This window comes from Carassius auratus, chromosome 45 (assembly GCF_003368295.1).
Source record: "Carassius auratus strain Wakin chromosome 45, ASM336829v1, whole genome shotgun sequence".
Taxonomy (NCBI): domain Eukaryota; kingdom Metazoa; phylum Chordata; class Actinopteri; order Cypriniformes; family Cyprinidae; genus Carassius; species Carassius auratus.
This window is the reverse complement of record NC_039287.1, coordinates 11,655,373-11,674,897: the sequence shown is the minus strand read 5'-3', so window position 1 is coordinate 11,674,897 and position 19,525 is coordinate 11,655,373. Positions and strand designations below refer to the sequence as shown.

Below are 19,525 nucleotides of genomic sequence, written 5' to 3'. Positions count from 1 at the left end.
CCTGTTTATACAGGGTTATTATTGGTAAACTATTACAAAAGACAAGAACTAGTGGTCAAAAAATATAGATATATTACATTTAATAGAAATAAAACAAAATATATTAATTGTATATATACATGACTTAATTTTTTCAATGTGGGATCCTGATCTTCTCTCTCAGGGTGGACACAGAGGAGTGGATCGCTATCATGGAGGTTTTGTTGTCCAAGAGCAGTGAGGCGTGTCAGTGGATGGTCCAGTACCTGGTGGCACCTGAAGGACGGGAGATCATTAAGTGAGCAACATTATAACTCTCTACACACACACTGGCATATCCCCACTGGCTAGCAAAAAGTAAAACAAACCAGATTGTTCTGATTGATCTAGAAAAACTACATTTGAATTTTATACTTAAATATTATCAAAATGTAAATTATATTTGAATTCAAAAGGCATGATTTCAGGTGGGGGGGGGGGGGCTTTTGACTTCTCTCCTGAGGCCACAAAATATCACGCACGTTTCTTAAAAGCGCAATAAAACAACATGACTATGTTTGAAAAAAAGTTCTTAATGTTTATAAACCATATATTATTAATAATGTTGCTTAAACAATTAGAAAAAAAAAACAGCACCATGCATATATGTATAGTTTTAATCCAAAAGACAGAAATCCGGTCACAAAGATTAGGCTACTTTCTTCATTTAAAAACATGAGATAAAGTGGGATTAGGAAAAACCGCCATATATTTTTTTTTAAGTTGAACTTGCATTGATTTCACATGGCTTTCTAAACTTGCTCTCTTGTGCGAGACGCGAGTGCAACGCTGATAGATGTCCCTCTAGAAAATGCGCTCCGTGTGAACGGCTTGGTTTCAGTTTTAACATAAACATCATCCCCACACTAATGCTCTCGTTTTCCGCAATACATTGTATGAACATAGCAGCGGCGCATCTAGTGAGTTCAACTGGATAGGCTAACAAAATAATTAAAATGCAAAGACACTTAACATCGTCGCTGCATTTCATGCGCCACTGATAAGGCTGCCTGAAAAATTTGAATGCAGAAATGTAGATTTTTTATTTTTATTTATTTTTTTATTTGACGAATATTCGAAATTCGTATTTTCTTTCGTCTATATATCTATATGTAGATATTAAAAAAAAAATACAATAGTATAGATAAAGAGAAATAATACCAATGACCAATACTACTACTAATATAAATTGCACTGAATTCTGACAGAAAGCTGTGCTCGTGTATATTAATCACACTGTTGGTTTTCACTTGATTTGATTAGCTGAAAACGTGTAAGTGTGTGGTCATAATCATATAACTGAAAATCAATAGCATATGTGTGGGGTACGGCCACAGCTGCATTCTGTCAACTAAAAATGTGGGCCAGTCAGGGGATGTTAATGTTTAAAGCATTTAAGCGTGATCTGGAGATCCCTGCCACGTCAAAAGGTGCTCCGGATTAGGAGTTAAGGGGGTGTAGTGCCCTGCTGCATGATTGGCTGCTTCGTATCGGATGTTAGGCCTGCCCCAATTATCACGCAACACCTCAGCAGAAGCCAGGGAATGTTCCCGAACGTTTTATGATTGAGCTCTGACACACTTCCAACAACAACAAAAAAAGCAAACGTTTCCCTTATCAATGGAGACCTGGAATTTCACAAAAAAATTTCGCCCTGGAGGGAACAATAGATCTGGCTCTACAGGGAAAGTTTCCATAGACCTCCCAACCAGCTCAGATATGCCAGCATCTCTTACAACATGTTCATGCAAAAAGTGGAAAACTGGTTCAGAATCAGCTGAACATTGTTAATGAGTGAACCTCATGAAGGACGTGTTGTTCTCTTTCTGTAGGATCTGTCTGTTGGAATGCAGTGTGCGGGAGGTCCGTGTCGTGGTGGCCACCATCCTAGAGAAGACCCTGGAGAGCGCTTTGTACTTCCAGGACGCTGGGTTGGACTGTCTTTTGGACATGCTGCTCTCTCTATTGGATAAGGACGTCCCAGATAACTGCAAGAACTGCTCTCAGTACTTCAGCCTCTTCAGTAACTTTGCCCAGAGGGTGAGAACGATGATGTCACTCTTATTCTCACTCTAGCTATTCTTTTCCATAAAGAAAAGCTACAGTAAAAAAGCACCATGAAAGTGGCCCATACTGACAACTGATATCCTGTCTTCTAAAGCCACTCTTAGGAGCTGAAGAAACAAATGTGAGTTATTCACTGATGATGTTTTTTAGGGCGGTGGGCCATGTCAGCTGCTGCTGAAACATTCTGCTTATCGTCGGATGCTTGTCTTCCTCCTGGGACCCAACCGGCAAAACAACCAGGTATTTCTGACACCTTCTGTTAACACCTGACAAAGTGTTATCTGGCTTGAGAATATTGAGGTTTACTGCTTGCTTAAAGAGACGGTAACTCCCAAAAATGAAAATGTTGTGATCGTTTGCTCCCCCTCATGGCATTCCAAACCTGTGTGAGCTTATAATAACAGAGCTTAAATATTTGGGTGTACTGTCCCTTCAAGTGTTAATCTCTGTCTTTCAGCACCGGCGCTGGAGTTCAGCTCAGGCTCGAGAGTTCCTGCATCTACACAACACTCTGGCCCTGATCGTGCTGCACACAGACCTCGTCTCTCAGAGGACGGAGTGTAAGAACACACCATTTCTGGACACACATCAGTGTTGTTAATGAAAACTATTAGAAGGGTGGAAAAAATGGGGAAAAATATAATCCAAAAATCGAAGTGGTAGTCTCTCTCTCTCTCTCTCTCTCTCACGCTCTCTGAGAATGGCCATATTTGAGAGAAAAAAGAAAAGTTTCAGTTTGGCCTTTTTGAATTATTTGGGGGCACTTATCAGTATGCAGTTTTCCCTATTGCTCACATGCCAGTGATTATTTTGTTGGTTCGAATCGGATGCCGAGTCCTAGTTTTGATGTTTATGGTTCTCTGTGTGAGTGTTGAGGTAACACTGGTGTGTTAATGCACTTCTCATGTGTGTTCAGCTCAAGGAGTGTTCAAGCTCGCTTCATCAGGACTGGTGGCTCCATCTTCACCCCTCATCCCTCTACATTCAGACGTCAACACGTCGCTCTTCAAAACAGAAGGACAGGTGTATCTCATGGAGGTAATGCTGTCTCTTATTCTCTATCTCCTGTCTGTCTGTATTGCACAAGACTGACTGAGACATGTCTTTCAGGTGATGTTTGCCATGCGTGAGCTGTCCGGCCCATTGTCGTTTCTCATAGAGATGATCACATATTGCTCGTTCTGTAACGAACCTTTCTCACTGGGAGTCCTACACTTACTCAAGGTCGGTACTCTGACTAGTTTAAACCTTTTAAATGATAATCAATAAATAATTTATAGGTGCAATTTATATTTATAATTAATCATTTATTATTTTAGAATTTTATAAAAATATATTGGTGTATGTACATTGTGTAATGTGAAGAAAAACCATATACAGATATACAAACCTGAAGAAATCTCTTCCTGTGACTTGTAGAACCATCTGGAAACGGCTCCTCCTCACGAACTGAAGAACGTCTTTCAGATGCTCCTAGAGATCCTGGTGAGTGATGGCCGTGTGCTGTCTTCAAAACAGTTTTTGGGTAGGATGGAAAGATGTGATTTTCTGATTTTCTCCTCTCAGATGGTAGAGGACCCACTGCAGTCTCAGAGGCTCAAATATGCATTTGAATCTGATAAGGGCCTTCTGGGTAAGAACGATGTCATATGGCTCTATCAGTGTGAGTAGGTGTAAGATTAAATTAATTTGTACTATTATGTGATTCTCGTTCTTTCAAAGCTTTGATGCATCAGAGCAACAATGTGGACAGCAGTCGCTGCTATCAGTGTGTGAAGTTCCTGGTCACGCTGGCTCAGAAGTGAGTGTAGAACACGGGGATCCAATTAGGGATACACAATATGAATATTGACATAATTGTACTTGTATATAATACAATTGTGTGTTATGTATATATGGTATAAAGGTGGCATTTTGGTTATTGGACAGTATTGGATGGATGGATGGATTGATAGATGTACAGTAGAAAAGATAACTATTTAGCAAATTACTATTTGAATTTGTAAGTCACTTTGGATAAAAGCATCTACTAAATGACTAAATGTAATGAATCTGAATTGCCTGCTTCCATTATTTGCATAATAATTACGGCTGATACTATTATGGTCAGTGATAAATTATGCATTCTAACATGATTTAATGAACTGTCAGTGTTTCTGGCAGCATTATTAAATGTCTTTGTGTTTCTGTTAGATGTTCTCCAGCTAAGGATTATTTTAAAGAGCTCTCAGGACATTGGAGTTGGGCAGTGCAGTGGCTTCAGAAGAAGGCAAAAGACCACACACACACACACACACACACACACACAATCCATTACTTCTCTGTTGTGAAAGAGCATTCATTATTGAATCCCTCTTCTGTCCTCTTTCAGATGTCTGAGCACTACTGGACGCCTCAGAGTAACGTATCGAACGAGACGTCCACAGCTAAAACCTTCCAGCGCACCATCTCGGCACAGGTACGGCACTCACGCTTTTTTTATATTATGCATAACCAGAATAAACTCATTATGGATTTGTCAAACTTGAAATTTTAACTTGATGGTTTAAAGCTGAAAATTTTTTCTTCTGATAGCACTGTTTAGATGTCCTGTAAAATTCATTCAGGTTCAGTGAACGCTTGTTTTTTGTGTTTAGGACACTCTAGCTTATGCCACCGCTTTACTGAATGAAAAGGAGCAGTCTGGCAGCAGTAATGGTTCAGATGGCAGCCCAGCCAATGAGAACTCAGACAGAAGCCTCAGACAGGTAGAGCTCTTTCTGTCATTAATTCAGCAGTACGTTATCAGTTATAAAGCAGTGTCAACAGCGATATGATAAAATACACCAGGGTTTAATAAATACCGTGTTTTTCGGTAGTCGCACCTGAGTATAAGTCACATCAGTCCAAAAATACGTCATGAGGAAAAAAACATACATAAGTTGCACTGGACTATAAGTCGCATTTATTTAGAACCAAGAACCAAGAGAAAATATTACAGTCTACAGCTGCGAGAGGGCGCTACAGGACTACAGGAGCACTGAGCAGTAGGGCTGTGAATCTTTGGCAAGGCAGCGATTTGATTCGATTACGATTCATAGGTTTTCGATTCGATTCAAGAACGATTTTTGCAAATTTAGAACAATTCGATTCGATTTGATTCACAATTAAATTTGATTCGATTCGATTATAACGATTCGATTCTGCATTCTTTAAGTGCATTCACAGGACTATTTAAATGCTTCTACTAAATTCTTTAAATTCTTAGTCAGGGGGCAAATAACAGTAGCATTTATGGTTAGAGAACCATAGGTAAAAAAAAAAAAATTGTCCATTGTTAAATGCTAGTTTTTTTTTTACATTTATGTAAGCCAAGTTTTTAAAAAAGAGCTTAAAGAGTATTATGTATAAGCTAACATTTTGTCACACCAGGGGCGTAGCCATAATTTCAGAAGTGAAAGAAATGTCAAATACAATCATTTCATGTATGTAGCCTATATAATAATAATAATTATTATTTTTATTTTTATTTTACAAGGAATTTATCTTCTTTTTTAATTACTTTTAATTAGCTGTAATGAATCAAATACACTGCTGGACAATAATCAATCATTTGTAATCAATATTTTTTTCCTAATGGCAATTTTATGGCTACATTTAATTAGCAATTATTTAAATTTTCTGTACAGAATAAGTTAGAAAATATACTTTATAGTTTCGGTACTGTAATAAATGTCAATTAGCACTGCATCATTCTTAAATTATTTTTATTTATTTTTTTAGTTTCATCAGTTCATTCTGCTTTTATTCAGTTTAGCTGTAGATATAGCCTGGCACGTCTATGAGAGCGAGATCGCTTCTCTTTCAGTGTGAAAACGTCTTCATCTCTATTTAACTTTTCCTCTCCATCAGCGAATGATTCTGAGAGAAAACGCTCCAGATGTCTGTTTGCTAATGAAACAAACGCTACTTTCATGCATATTATCAGATAAATCTTGCGGTCTTATTTCAAGGTCGTTGTTAATGCTGTGGTTCATTTTAAAAGTTTCCTTTGTATATTCGGTTCATCCACATTGTTTAAAAACATTTATCATTCAATGGAACTGTGCGTATGATTTAGACACTTACATTTCTGCTCCTTCCATGCAATAAATACAGCTGTCGACGGCTCCGGTAACTCCGTCGGTAAGATGCAGAGAGCCATTGACAAACTACAGGAAAGTAAAACAAATTCGCGTTAGCATTACTTGCCACGAGTCCTATAGATCACACGTCAGCTGCGTCAGAGACGAACAGAACGCGAGCGCGATCCTGTGACAGTCTCAGGCGGTAAACAGTGGAGCGCGTGAAAGACAGATAAGAGGCACGATTCACGAACACTCTTCAAGGTCTCCATTAATTTGTGCGTGTAGTAATGTAATGTGTATACATTTTGAAAGCATTGAATCGCTATAAAAATCGCGATCATTTGATTCTTAGCATTTTGAATCAATTACTGTCCAAGATCGGCCATTCAAAAATCATGTTTCAAGATTGATGCATATGAATCAACAGGGTTTGTAATCGATGCATCGAGAAAACGAATTAATCGTTACAACCCTACTTAGCAGCATAGAGCGCCCTCTCGCGGCTGGAGACGGTAATGTTTTTTCTCGGTTCATTTTTCTCTCGGTTCATGTCAAATTAATTTTAATAAATAATTCTCACCTGACTAGCCAAACTATGAAAAAAGTGCGACTTATAGTCCGGAAAATACGGTAATTTCATTTACTATTTTAACCATTTCTCACTCTCTTTTTCTAAGGGATCCGAATCCCCAATGATGTTGGGTGATTCTCGAAGTGATCTAGAAGATGTGGATCCATAACGCTTCTCATTATTTTTGCGCATCAAAACAACACATTAAAGTTACCCTCCGACGGAAAAATGTGGCTCTAAACAGACAATCAGAAATCTGCAGTTGAACTTCTAGGGATTGGAAATGGAGCGACCAGAAGCAGCCAAAGGGCCCGTCGGAGCGCTCGCTCTTCAGGCATCCTCGCACGAGAAGTAAACAGTGGCGAATATCTTTTGTTTTTTTTTGTTTTTTTGGTGGTTAAAGCCTGGCTGGATGAAATACGAGTTCAGGTCATGCAAGTGATTTAGATGTTTCGTCTGACTTGAGTCCTTTCAGACGAGCGAGACTTAATAAAACGGAGGCGTTCGTTTCCTTGACGTTTTTACGCCGAACTACTATGGTGCCAGATGGTGTTTTAAAAGAAGTCTTCATATATTTGCCAATGTAATTAAGTAGATAATGTTCATGAGAAATGTAAAGATGTGTTCCATATGTGTAATTTCAAATGTAAAATAATATTTTTAAGAATTCTTTACTGGTTCCTTTTTTTGGTTCTGTTTGAGAGGTGCCTCAAATGTATTCAGAAAAAAAAGAGGGACCCTTCCAAGTATCTGAGAGTCAAATAATCACACCGGTTTTTCCCTTCTCTTTCCTGCTGGTATTTTTTAAATGCACTTTATATTTGAATTCAATTTGAGACAAATTCATCACGTGAAGACAATTGGACGGATGTCCTTCGCTGATCTCTGTCCATCAGTTTTCTCGGATTGGAATCGCGTGCAGCAAACGACACAAGCTGTTTACACCAGTGCTAGACAGAAATATGATGGCGGACATTGAGGACTGACCTTACAGCGGAAGACATATTGCATCAGCAGATGAGTCTGAAGACACATATGCAACACATAGAGATGCTACTGTCCAACAAGCTTTTCTTCTTCCTGAGACACAATGAGTGCTACAATCAGCAGAGTTTGCCATTGAGAAACTGTTTCACTCTTTCTGTTCTGTTTTGATGTTGTCTTGTGCCCGCTCTGGTTGGAAGGTCTAGGGACGTGAAGACACTTTTCAGGGGTAATTTACCAAATTTGTCTTTTTTTTTTTTTCTTTTTTTTGCCTGCATCTTTTCTGTTCAGTCTGCCTTACGCAATGCAAATCGGATGACAAGGCGAGGATGGGGTGGAAAGGGGGTGAAGGAGGAGAGAAAGACGGAGGTTGTTGGAGGGACAGGAAGTTCTCACAGAGCAGTACAGTGCCTTTACTCGACTCCTCCCCTATGCTGCTCACGTCCTCGCCTTGAGACAAACCAGTGGACACGTTGTGCTACACATAAGCCTGAACCCACTTAACATTACGCTAACAACGCACACACGCATACTCGGATGGCTCGGCCGAGCTCATCTCAGAGCGCCATATGAGGACACATACGGCGCCTCGTGCGCCACGGCCCCTTGATTGAGCCGGGCATGTGATGTCCCTCTTTCAGGTAGTCTGCAGGGTGTTTCAGCTGCCATTTGCTGCTCATTTTGTATTTAGACTAGAACACTTAGAGACATTGCTTCAATGTTTACAGTGGAAAGACCTTAATGCCACCTCACACAAACGTTAGTGCTGCTTTTTACCTCAGTCATCTGCTCTTCGCAACTTTAACATTAATGTCTTTTTTTTTTTTCTTCTTTTTTTTTTTGGCCATGCTTCTGTGCATGTTTGTATGTGTGTGTGTGAGTCTTTGTTGCTGGAAAAGAACTGCATAAACTGGCCAAAGCAGCTGAAAGAAGCTGGTTTATAAAATAAGTCTTAAACCAGACTTGGTGCATTTGCTGTTTTTTGCTGGTCTCTCAGCCCAGCTAAGTTGTGTTTAGGTGATTAAGTGTCCAAAAACCATTTAATACCAGCTGACAGACCAAGCATTATCAGGCTGGAAGAGCAACTGTAAGAAGCAAACCAGCCTAGACTGGTTTAAGATGACAGAGCCAACCAACTTAGCTGGTTTGGGGCACATATACTCTAGATTGGTTAGGCTGGGAGACCAGGTGAAACCAGCACACCATATTGAATGTTTTTTTTCAATAGGTTAGTCTGGTTTGCTGGTTTTAGAGTGATTTTGGTACTTAAACTCAAAATTGTTCAGGCTGGGAGACCAGGTAAAACCAGCACACCATCTGTTTTTTTGTTTTGTTTTGTTTTTGTTTTGTTTTTTGTGAACATGGCCAGCCTGGTTTGCTGGTATTAGAGTAGCTTGAGGCACTTAAACTCAAGATTGATCATGCTGATGGCCTTGTAAAACCCGCAAACCCGTTAAGGTTGGTTTAAGCATTTTTTTTTTTTTTTTTTTTCAGTAGGGACTTTCTGATTCTTTCTCTTGGTTTTTTGCCTCTAATACTCAGCAGAACACTGCAGTACTCACAACTGCCTTTATGCTTTGAATCAATAAATGGTTCAGTGCTAATTCACAGCAGCAGATATGGTAAGCGTTCTGGGACGATTAGTTAAGACAGGTTTTAGGATGACCGGAGGATTGTTTTGAAACGTTTCAGGGCTGAAGGCACAGTGTTAAATTTCAATTGAGGGGAGAATTCATCAGATCAAGGCCTAAACACAAGGCATCTTTATTATTTATTTTCTGAAATATGCACATTTGCAAAGATATCACACTAATTTCAGCTCAACTGCCTGCTTAGGTTTTCACTAAAGGAGTCCATAAGATACGGTGGGATTACAGTACATATTTAGTGCTGTAGAGACTTGAGTGAACAGGGTATGTTAAAACGATCAACAAACCTGATCCTCCTTCCTCCAATCAATCTTTTTTAACTTTTCCTACACCTGTAGATGCTGTCCCAACCACTCGGTAGATCTGTGATTTCATTCCTGCTGCGAGTGTGTATGATGTGTAAAGGAATCTGTTAATGCATGTCAAAACCACATTTTAATTTGTACATCAGAGTTTGACAATGAAAACATTTGATATAAAAAAGGAAAAACTGGAATGCACAACTTTTCAGATTGTGTGATTTGTGTACGTGTCAAGTCTGAAGTAGATTTTAGACCATTACATGAAGTTGTCAAAGTTTGTAATATAAAAATATATATTTAGAAAAAGAAGTACACTATTATACACAATGCACATGCATAATAGTAGATAACGCTCTTGCAAAAAAATAGATCTCTTCCAATTCAGAATGTGTGTAAATATGTAAATGAAAAGTGCTGGTCTACAAATGTATTTGAAAATGTTAAATATATTGACTTATATTGTATATTTAATACACAGCTGTCATTAGCTGTCATTAAATGCTGGCTTTACCAGTGTTAAATGTAATTTTTAGCAAATCTCAAAATGAAATTTATTTATTATTTTTTTATTGTTGTTTAAATAAAAGTATAGATTCTAATGATTCAAATAATTATAGGTCAGAAATCTAATATTAATGCACTGATGCATGTTTTGCAGTTTAAATGCCTTACAAGGGTTTTAAATGTTATAGTGCCACTTGTTGAGTGTCTAGATTATATATCATTATATTCAGAACCAGTTACAATGCACTTCTCTATAATGTAATATTGCATTGTGACAGAACTGAGCTCACTTGTGTAACACCTCCTACTATTATGTGTTATAGAAGTCATGTCCATGGTTACATATTTAGAGAAGTGTCAAAAGAGGAATGCATATCCCTCAGTGTTCAGAGGGCTGGTGGGTTGTGCGGTGCCGGCAGCAGGTGGCAATGGCGGCAGCCCCTTTATCTCCTCCAGCTGTATGAACTACACAGGTGTTTCCCAAAGCAAATGCCCCGCGAAAACCAGACCCAGACGACAGACCCTGACAGCCTGTCAGTGTCCATGAGTCCTCACAAGAAACCTTCACCTGAAAGAAATGATGCAGGTTAGTGCTGCTCACTGATCAGATGCACCAAATCAAGTTTAATCTGCAACTGTTATAAATGTTAAAAGCTGGTTCTTATTTTTGAGTCGATGGAAATTTTTTGTGAGAGAAAGTCACCTGCTCGCTGACACCTGTGGGGTCCTGTTCTTTCAGCCGGCACTCCAGAGAGGATGTGTGGCAGCAGGATGCGTATGACATTTCACCCCTTTTAGCAGGACATGCCCTGCGGCTGCCATGTAGAGGTCGATCAGAGTATGATACATCTCCAGATGAAGAGGAATAACTGCAGCCTGAAGGGAAAGATGACAGTTGTGTACATAAATGTACACTGAAACAAATAAATTCTCATGAAGTTAAGCATATTGAACTAGATTCAAATTCATTTTCAGCTGCAGTGACAACAGGAACTTTACTCATTAAGTGAATTAAAGGAATGGTTCACCCAAAAATGAAAATTTACTCATCCTAAGGCCATCTAAGATCTAGCTGAATTTGTTTCTTCCAGCTGGAGAAATGTAGCATTTACATCAATTGCACACCAATGGATTCTCTGCAGTAAATGGGTGCCGTCAGAATAAGTCCAAACAGCTGACAACGACGACATAATAATCCACAAGTAATCCACACAACCCCAGACCATCAATTAACGTATTCTGAAGCGGAAAGCTGTGTGATTGTAAGAAACAATTGTCACGTCTCTCTGTACTGATAATTCTCCAGTGAAAAGTCATCTCATCTGAATCAGGAGAGAAATATGTTGTGAAAACAGTCCAAAACAGATGGACTTCTTCACTGAATGAAGCATTATTACACATAAAAGACTTCTAGGCTATTTTGGCCAGAATCGATGGTTTAAAGTTAAAACATCCTAATGATAGATTTGTCTCTTAAAAATATACAGCTTTTCACGTCACAATATGTTAAATGTTGGATTATTCTGATGTTTACATCAGCTGTTTGGACTCTCATTCTGACAACACCCATTCACTGCAGATGATCCATTGCTGAGCAAATTATCCAATGTTACATTTCTCTAAATCTGTTTGGATGAAGAAATGTAGTCGGTTACTAAACATAAGCTCTGTTCCCTGAGATACGGGAACGAGTCCTGCGTCTGCTAGACACATATGGGGAAAAAGCCCTTTTTTCCTGGACTGAAGCCTTTTTTATTCAGGCATTGTAAACTGCACAGCCATTGGTTTGTGCAGCGTATTAAAAATGAACCAATGGCTAGGCAGCTGAGATGCACGAGCCTATGGCGACAAAGCCCGCCAAAACGTTGACTAAGCCCTCCAAAATGGGCAGGGCATCTGGCTATATAAGCATGCATTTACCACAGGATACTCAGGTTACTTCGACTAAGTCTTGCAGCTACACAGCACGGCTAGCAACGCAGTACTCATTCCCATATCTCAGTGAACCGAGGTTACATCTAGTAACAGAATACATTACCTTAAGATACTACACTCGTACTGCATCTGCTAGACGCATATGGGAACAGTACAATCAAGCGATAGTGACCAAATGTTTGCAGACTGAAGCGGCTTGAAGGCAGTGCCCTTCAGGGCCTTCAGCCCATGAAGGGACAGTGAGGTGCTGAGGCAGGTTCAGCCTCCTGGCACCCCTTAAGAAACAAATAACCGAGCTATTTCTGCCCACTGACTCACTCAAGAGGCTGCTATAGCTGCCACATAGACTTTGAGCATGGATTGGGAGCATCTTTAATCCCTCAGCTCTTGCAGAAATGACAGCAGCTCTGTCAAATCGGAAGTCTTTGCCGCAGCTAAGACACCTTCAAGGCGTACAGGCATTTCATAGATGGGGCTCTAGCCTATAAAATTGTGATTAAGACTCGCTCTGGGAGGCTCAAAGGCTCCATTCGATTGGCCAGAGGTGCAAGGCGCATAAATTGGGCCGAGTATGCCATATTGTCCCATTCGTTTGAGAGAAATCCCATCTCAGTGGAATGGGCCAAGGGGGCTGCTATCAACAGATGAGTTAGCTCTGATAGCCAAGGCTGGTTCATCCAAAAGGGGGCCACCAGGAGAATCTTGTGATTTTGTTCCCTTACTTGCCTGATTACCTGTGGGATCAGGGGAAAAGCAAAGAGGAGGAAGTTGGGCCAATCGTGGGCCAACACATCCTTGATCTTTACTAAATAAATTGGTCAATAAGACTTGTCTTCTGAGGCAAAGATGTCTACCTCGGCCTCGCCGAAGATCTCCCAGCTCCTCTGAACAATCTGTGGATGGAGTGTCCACTCCCCTGAGGGGACATTGCTCCTTGATAACATGTCAGCTTCTAGGATACCACAGATATGTAGGATACCAAAGACATGTTGTCTGATCGGATCAGCACATGGTGTCCTTTTAGGTCTGGCAGGAAGAACTGACAGGCCTGACATTCTGCTAGTATTTCCAGGCAGTTGATGTGAAAGCCTTCTTCCACTTTCGACCAGTAGCTGAAAGTTGTATGCCCTTGCAAAGTGCCCCCCAACTTGAGAATCATCCCCATGTCCATGCTGTTTCCATTCAACGTGAGTTCTTCCAAGGGGCTAGTACTGTTATACAAGCCTGCCTCAACCTGATCTGCAGGCGTCCATGACACCACGCTTAGGATGGAACTCGTGGTTTCAACCAGCGCTGAAGGGGATGCATACGAATCTGACCCAACTGTAGCACTGGTGTATATCATCATTTTATTATCCCCATAACCCATCTTGACAACTCCCACGTGGTGACAGGTTGAATTAACTAGAGTGACTAGCCAAAGGGATGGAAGCGGAAGTTTGCTTCGGATCAGCGTGGCGACATAGTCGTCGCTGAAGATGCCCTGCCCATTCTGGTGGGCTTCGGCAATGCTTGGCAGGCTTCGTTGCCATAGGCTTGTGCAGCTCTGCTGCCTAGCCATTGGCTCGTTTTTAATACACTGCACGAACCAAAAAGCCTTAAGTTCAGGAGAAAAAAAGACTTTTTTCCCATATGCGTCTAGCAGACACAGTACGAGTGTAGTATCGAAAGGGAACAAATTCATCTTGGATGACCTGAGGGCGAGTACATTTTTTTAAAATATTTGTGTAACCTATTCCAAAATAAAAGCACAATAAAAAGTTCACAAGAAATAAAAAGGTATTAAAATGTCCAAATAAAATGTTATTTTATTAATATATAAAAATGTTTTATGGACATTTTCATATTATCGTATGGTAATTGACCAAAAGTCAGCAGACTTTAGCTTCCACTGAACCCAGAAAATTCCATTAATTAATGATAATTTCCCGCTTTCTGTCACCTGTCAGCTGGTGGTCTGGAGGACAATCTGCATCCTCGCCTCTCTCGGGACTCTCTAACATCTGGCACTGAGCTTTATGGCCTGTGCAGCAGCGCGCAATAGCGAACACACCATGCCCTCCGTTCCCATTGACAGCAACACACTCTTTCTGCCCATCTCTCTCCTGTCAGAAAGGAAATTACTTTGGTGAGCAAAAGCTTAAAACAGTTATATTTTTTGAGCATTTAAAACTAACTTTCTCTGCTAATCACCTCCACTCTTTCTCCAGCTCTTACTCCATTTTGTGAGAAACTGGAGCAGCTCAGCATCTCTTCACTGTGGCGACAGCGGGCTGTAGTTGTGGCAAAACCTTTAACAGCTGACCTCTCAGACCAAACGGATCTACAGAGCAGGTCCTCACCTGTAAGAAAACACAGACATGAAGAGTGAAAATTACCTTACTGCTTACCAGTCTGTTTTGGACATCAAAATACCCATTCACCGATCAGACCGCTCATTGCTGCTTTAAGTTGAACACAGCTTTTGTTTGGAATATTCTGAGAATTCTGGAAATATAAGTCACTTTTTAGCAGCCTAGATTTGCTTGTTTGGTTTGCCCCAGGGTTACTAAAATGAACTGCACTAATAGAGCAATCGCACCTGGGTTCGTTTTAATCGAACCAAACAGATTATACAGATTATACGCATCCCCAAGAGTAAGCTACGCAGTGTCGGAAGACCGAACTTGATAGGGAACGTCTCTTGTAACATACGAAACCTGGGTTCCCTGAAAGGAGGGAATAAAAAACTGTACATGCTGCGGTGTTGTAATCCTCAGAGTCTAGTACCTGTTCGAACAGCCGAAAGATTCTAATGTAATGACGCTGAGCATTGGCCTATATAGTGAGTGCCTCCACCCCTAGTTCGAGCGCTTGAGCATCATCGGCCGGTAAAATTTGCACGATGCGATCAAGCTCAGTATTTGAGAGGAGGGGGATAACCCCCAAGTGTAAGCTACGCATTGTTTTGTTCCATCCTTTCAGGGAACCGAGGTTAGGCATGTAACCGGAGAGGTTTTATTACTGTATACGTAACTTTGCTGTATATCAGTGCGCTGCCTTTGTACTTTTGACTGAATTGTCTAGCAACTTTTATGATGGCTGTTGTTGTTTATTATTCAGTAAATAATAAACAACTACATTATTTTCTATACATAGTAGTATTTATTGGGAAACCGTGTGTGTTTGTGATGGTGATCTTAGTGACATTGTTCCACATTGTGAAACTATTTAGACATTTTTTTTAAAAAACTACTACATTTACAAAAAAATGTTTTACTAAAGTTTTAAGATTTTATTTTTTAAAAATGACCAAAAATTAAATAGTATATCAAAAGTATAAAATATATATTTTTTTTATTATTAATGTACTTTATATTATATTATTAAAAAAATTAATCTGCTAACCCGTGTTGAATTAAAGATTGATATTATTAAATAAGGTGGTTATATTGCATTTTTATAAATTATTGATTAAAGTGTTAAAAATTAATCACCACACTGTATTTTCAGTCCAGACTATTACTGACATTGCTCATCAAGCCACAATGTTAAATTGACATTCATTAAATTAATTCCTTGTGAACTCTGACCTATGAGTGTGGAGGTCGAGTCCGGCAGGGCGGCCACCATGTTGGGTGTAGAGAGACGGTGGTTCAGTGGCAGAGACTCTGGGTTAATGACATTTCTGACTGAATGATGGAGGAGCTGCTGCAGAAGCTCAGCAGAGCTGGAGTTTGGACTCCGATTCAGGAGCACCGCTGCTATGCCTAAAAATACAACAACAACACGGACCACAGCTGTTGTATGGACAGAGTGATAAAATAAAATGTCATAGTTTTGGCATGTATGTGCTAACCAGCAACATGTGCCGCTGCCTGTGATGTTCCGCTCTTGGTGGTGAAGCAGGTGGAGCAATCGCTGGAAGCACTGATGATGTCATCACCAGGTGCGAACACATCCACGCAGCGGCCCACATTGGTGCCTGTCGTCCCAGTGCTCAAGGGCTGGTCAGCAAAATTAACGGCCCCTACTGTTATCACCTGCAGCGGAGAACCAAATGATGTCAACAGCGAATATATCTACGAGCAACTGCTTATCTGAAGGATTCAATCCATTGTACCTCTGGCTCTGAGGCTGGTGAGTACAGACAAGCATCATCGTTGTAGTTACCAGCTGCAGCAATAAGCACTGTGCCAGATTCCACCATTTTCCTGCAGGCAGCGTTGAGTGTACGACTAAATCCCCCTACAAATGGCAGCAGTACAATCACAGGTCTGATAGGCTGAGACATCAGAGATGACTGGATATACTCCAGACCTGCAACAGAGTTGGGTCAATTAATGCAAATTTTGCAGAGGTATTCTAAAGGATGGGTCATATAAAATGTAAAATCTGTCAGTATTATATGCCTTCTTCATTAGGAACACCTGTTCAGTGCTTTTTAATGGAAATATCTAATCAGCCAATCAAATGGCAGCAACTCAATGTATTTAGGTATGTAGACATGGTCAAGATGATCAGCTAAAGTTCAATCCAAGCAACAATATGGGGAAGAAACGGGTTTTAAATCAGTTTGAACATTGCATGGTTGTTGGTGCATGTAATATTTAAACTTTAAGATAAAGTAGATCATGTATACATATATATATATATGTGTATACATGATCTACTTTATCTTAAAGTTCTTACAAATTTTATATAAAAATATAAAAAAAGTTTAAATGAATATAATAATTAGATATTATATAATGATAAATACATAGGTTAATAATATTTGTATGTATATTAGTTAAATACAATTATTTATGTTGTGGTTTACCTGCCAAAGCTCCTGACACCGTACCCTTGCCTTGGCAGTTTAACACTCGGACACTGTTTACACTGGCACCTCGAGCTACACCCGAGTCCCGTCCACTGACCACACCTGCTATGTGTGTGCCATGACTGTCACACTGACTAGCCTGTGGGCAGAAGACCGCAGGGAGTGATGGACATATGCTTCTCATTACCTATAAAAAAAACTGTTCAGTTGTTTTTTTACATTCAACTACCTGTCTGTGAACTCTGACCCCATCCTCCTCTGGCACACTGTTGAAGTCCGTCACCATCACCCTGTCCTCAATCTCACGATGAGTCACTTGAACGCTTGTGTCCAAAAGATACACTCCCACCTTTGCTCCGTCATCTGCATAAACAAGTAATACAGCTCAATAGGTCAAGTACTTTATTACCAGTAAAGAAAATAAAAAGTACTGTGCAAAAGAAAAGGCTGCAGGATCTCGGACCATAATTTTTTAAGTAACAAAGTGTTACAAAAAAAAAAAAAAAAAAGTGAGAAAGGGGAAAGCTTTAGCTCACTGGGTGGTGAATATTTTCCACTCTCGTGTTTGTTTTGAAGGATGCGCTGCAGGTTCCATGGGATGCTTTGGGCAAAAATGGAGGAATCCTCTTCAATGTATTCCACATGGGGCAGCTTTACTGCCTGCCAAAAACAAAGGCAATGGAATGAAGAAGACAGGCAATGTGTATTTTTAAGAATTATTGTAATTCCAGTACTTGTTTCCTTTTTTTAAGTCCAACAGTTCAAACATTATTAAATATCAAATACGCAACTTTATGTAATAATGTTAGCAAATTACCATGTGAAGAACATCGCTGCTCATTTTCACCAGAAACCCGTGGAAAGCTCCCGAATAAGTCTGCAATATTTCGATCAGATATCCGCGTTTGGCGGCTTTCGCGCGGAGTCTGCGCGCGGTGCGCTCCACCTGGTTCACGTGCGTTCCGTTCCGCATCACCACTATATACTGACCCGGCATGCGCCATGCGTCCTGTGCGTAAAACACGTAGGGCATTTGATCAGCACTGATTTTGATAACCTCCTCATTCCAGACGTTCCACGGGAACAGCACGTTTATTTTAGACTTGCATATGGCAACACTGTTTTTCTCAGGACTACATCCGAGTGGTCCTACACAACTAATAAAACATTTCAAAAGTTTATTGGCAGTTACATAAAATTTAGCAAATGAAAATGACTCACTTCGTCTCCGGCACCAGGTGAAAAGTATGTTTTTGTTGTCTTTTATACATCTTTTATTTTTATACTGTTATTTATCACAATACTGTATATATCAATGTGTAAGTAGATTTTTTTATACTTCATTTGATACGCCTATTAATTAAACAATCTGAATGCTTAGTAAAGTTCCATGATTAACAGAAAACAAACATTTAATATCAAATCGTTTATTTTAAAAAGTACAGTTTCATGTAATTAAGTCCAAATGTCCAGAATACTAAATCATATGGCTGCCCCAGAATACGAAACCATTTCCATTTTGAAAATAGCCTACAGCAATTTTCCCTACAACATTTGTATTTTCACCCTATTTCTCTATTTCCCCCCAATGTGTTTTCTTTAACTAGACATTTTTATTTATTTATTCATTTTTAAGTTAATATCAGGTAATATGACAAGTCCCAAAAATAAGCCCATTAGTTCATTTAGCAGGTATAGTGATCTTACCTTAGTGCACCTGTAAAACTGGGCGGGTGGCCTGCTCTCTGCTTCAGGCTGGGTGTCATCCTGCAGAATCAGAGACAGGATCATCTCTTCATCTTCAGTGTAGTCTTCATCACTCTCAACTAAAGCCACAAGCCCCAGCAGAAAACTCAGACAGCATACCGTCACGACGCTTTTCATTCTGTGCACACTAATCTAAACAATTTCCAAGAAATAGTTTCAGGTGATATTGCTCAAAGTTCGCGCTTTTGCACCAGTGTTCGTCATATAATTAGGCAGGAGTATGAAGCAGAGAGATCTGGAGCAGAAGTGTGTCCTCATGTCATTTAACTTGTCATTTGAATCTCTCTGACTGACTGACTGACGCAGAGGTGGAGCGTGCTGACGTCTCTCTGTCCTTGTATCGAACGATGTCTCGTTAATAAATACAGCAGAAGAGGAGTCATATTACAGTCCACCCACACACATTTTATACGTTAAGCCTACTATTCTTGCACAGACATGTAACATTTCCTAACATGAAACCTGCAAAATGAAAGTGTCAGATAGGTAGAATTGTGAAATATAGATAAACTAATAAACTAAATTAAAATGGATTTGTAGTAAAACTGTAAATATATATTTTATCATTATTTATTTTATTTATATTTAAAAAAAAAAAACTAAAACTAAAAGGAAGACTGTTTTTGCACGGAACTTGAGCTCACGTGTCACCTGCGCGCATCCGCGAGAGCCGAATAGTTGCGCGTGCACATCGGATGCTGATGTTATCACTTTGGCCAAAAACAGATTCACGTCGTCCTCTGTTGGCCAAATAGTGGTATTGGTAAGCATCTACAAGAGTCGCAGTCGAATTAAACGTGTAAAACAGAATACAGTCC

General features: G+C 39.8%; 2 protein-coding genes across 4 annotated transcripts in view; one reads left to right on the top strand and one right to left on the bottom strand.

Annotated features, from left to right (window-relative positions):
• Positions 1 to 9,894, top strand: part of LOC113063286 (ubiquitin carboxyl-terminal hydrolase 24-like) — a 61,536-nt gene extending 51,642 nt beyond the window's left edge. For both annotated transcript variants that reach the window (XM_026233561.1, XM_026233560.1), the window contains 13 exons: positions 164 to 277; positions 1,851 to 2,058; positions 2,236 to 2,325; positions 2,543 to 2,645; positions 3,002 to 3,123; positions 3,196 to 3,309; positions 3,505 to 3,570; positions 3,652 to 3,718; positions 3,808 to 3,886; positions 4,279 to 4,354; positions 4,457 to 4,543; positions 4,722 to 4,832; positions 6,869 to 9,894. In XM_026233561.1, coding sequence (XP_026089346.1) covers positions 164 to 277; positions 1,851 to 2,058; positions 2,236 to 2,325; positions 2,543 to 2,645; positions 3,002 to 3,123; positions 3,196 to 3,309; positions 3,505 to 3,570; positions 3,652 to 3,718; positions 3,808 to 3,886; positions 4,279 to 4,354; positions 4,457 to 4,543; positions 4,722 to 4,832; positions 6,869 to 6,931 — 1,300 coding nt within the window. In that variant the 3' untranslated portion in view covers positions 6,932 to 9,894. The remainder of the gene's footprint in view (positions 1 to 163; positions 278 to 1,850; positions 2,059 to 2,235; positions 2,326 to 2,542; positions 2,646 to 3,001; positions 3,124 to 3,195; positions 3,310 to 3,504; positions 3,571 to 3,651; positions 3,719 to 3,807; positions 3,887 to 4,278; positions 4,355 to 4,456; positions 4,544 to 4,721; positions 4,833 to 6,868) is intronic.
• LOC113063287 (proprotein convertase subtilisin/kexin type 9-like) lies at positions 9,812 to 19,031 on the bottom strand. Of its 2 annotated transcripts, none has more exons than XM_026233562.1 (12): positions 18,648 to 19,029; positions 17,758 to 17,949; positions 17,477 to 17,600; positions 17,170 to 17,303; positions 16,938 to 17,079; positions 16,239 to 16,435; positions 15,975 to 16,158; positions 15,709 to 15,885; positions 14,330 to 14,478; positions 14,079 to 14,241; positions 10,905 to 11,077; positions 9,812 to 10,769 (listed from the first exon to the last, which is right to left on the bottom strand). In XM_026233562.1, the coding sequence occupies exons 1-12, from the start codon at positions 18,822 to 18,824 to the stop codon at positions 10,581 to 10,583; spliced, it is 2,001 nt and encodes a 666-aa protein (XP_026089347.1). In that variant the 5' UTR covers positions 18,825 to 19,029; the 3' UTR covers positions 9,812 to 10,580. The 2 variants fall into 2 exon arrangements, with proteins under 2 accessions (XP_026089347.1, XP_026089348.1); XM_026233563.1 differs by having other exon boundaries at positions 10,629 to 10,769; positions 10,905 to 11,115; positions 18,648 to 19,031.
• Positions 19,032 to 19,525: the final 494 nt, after the last annotated feature.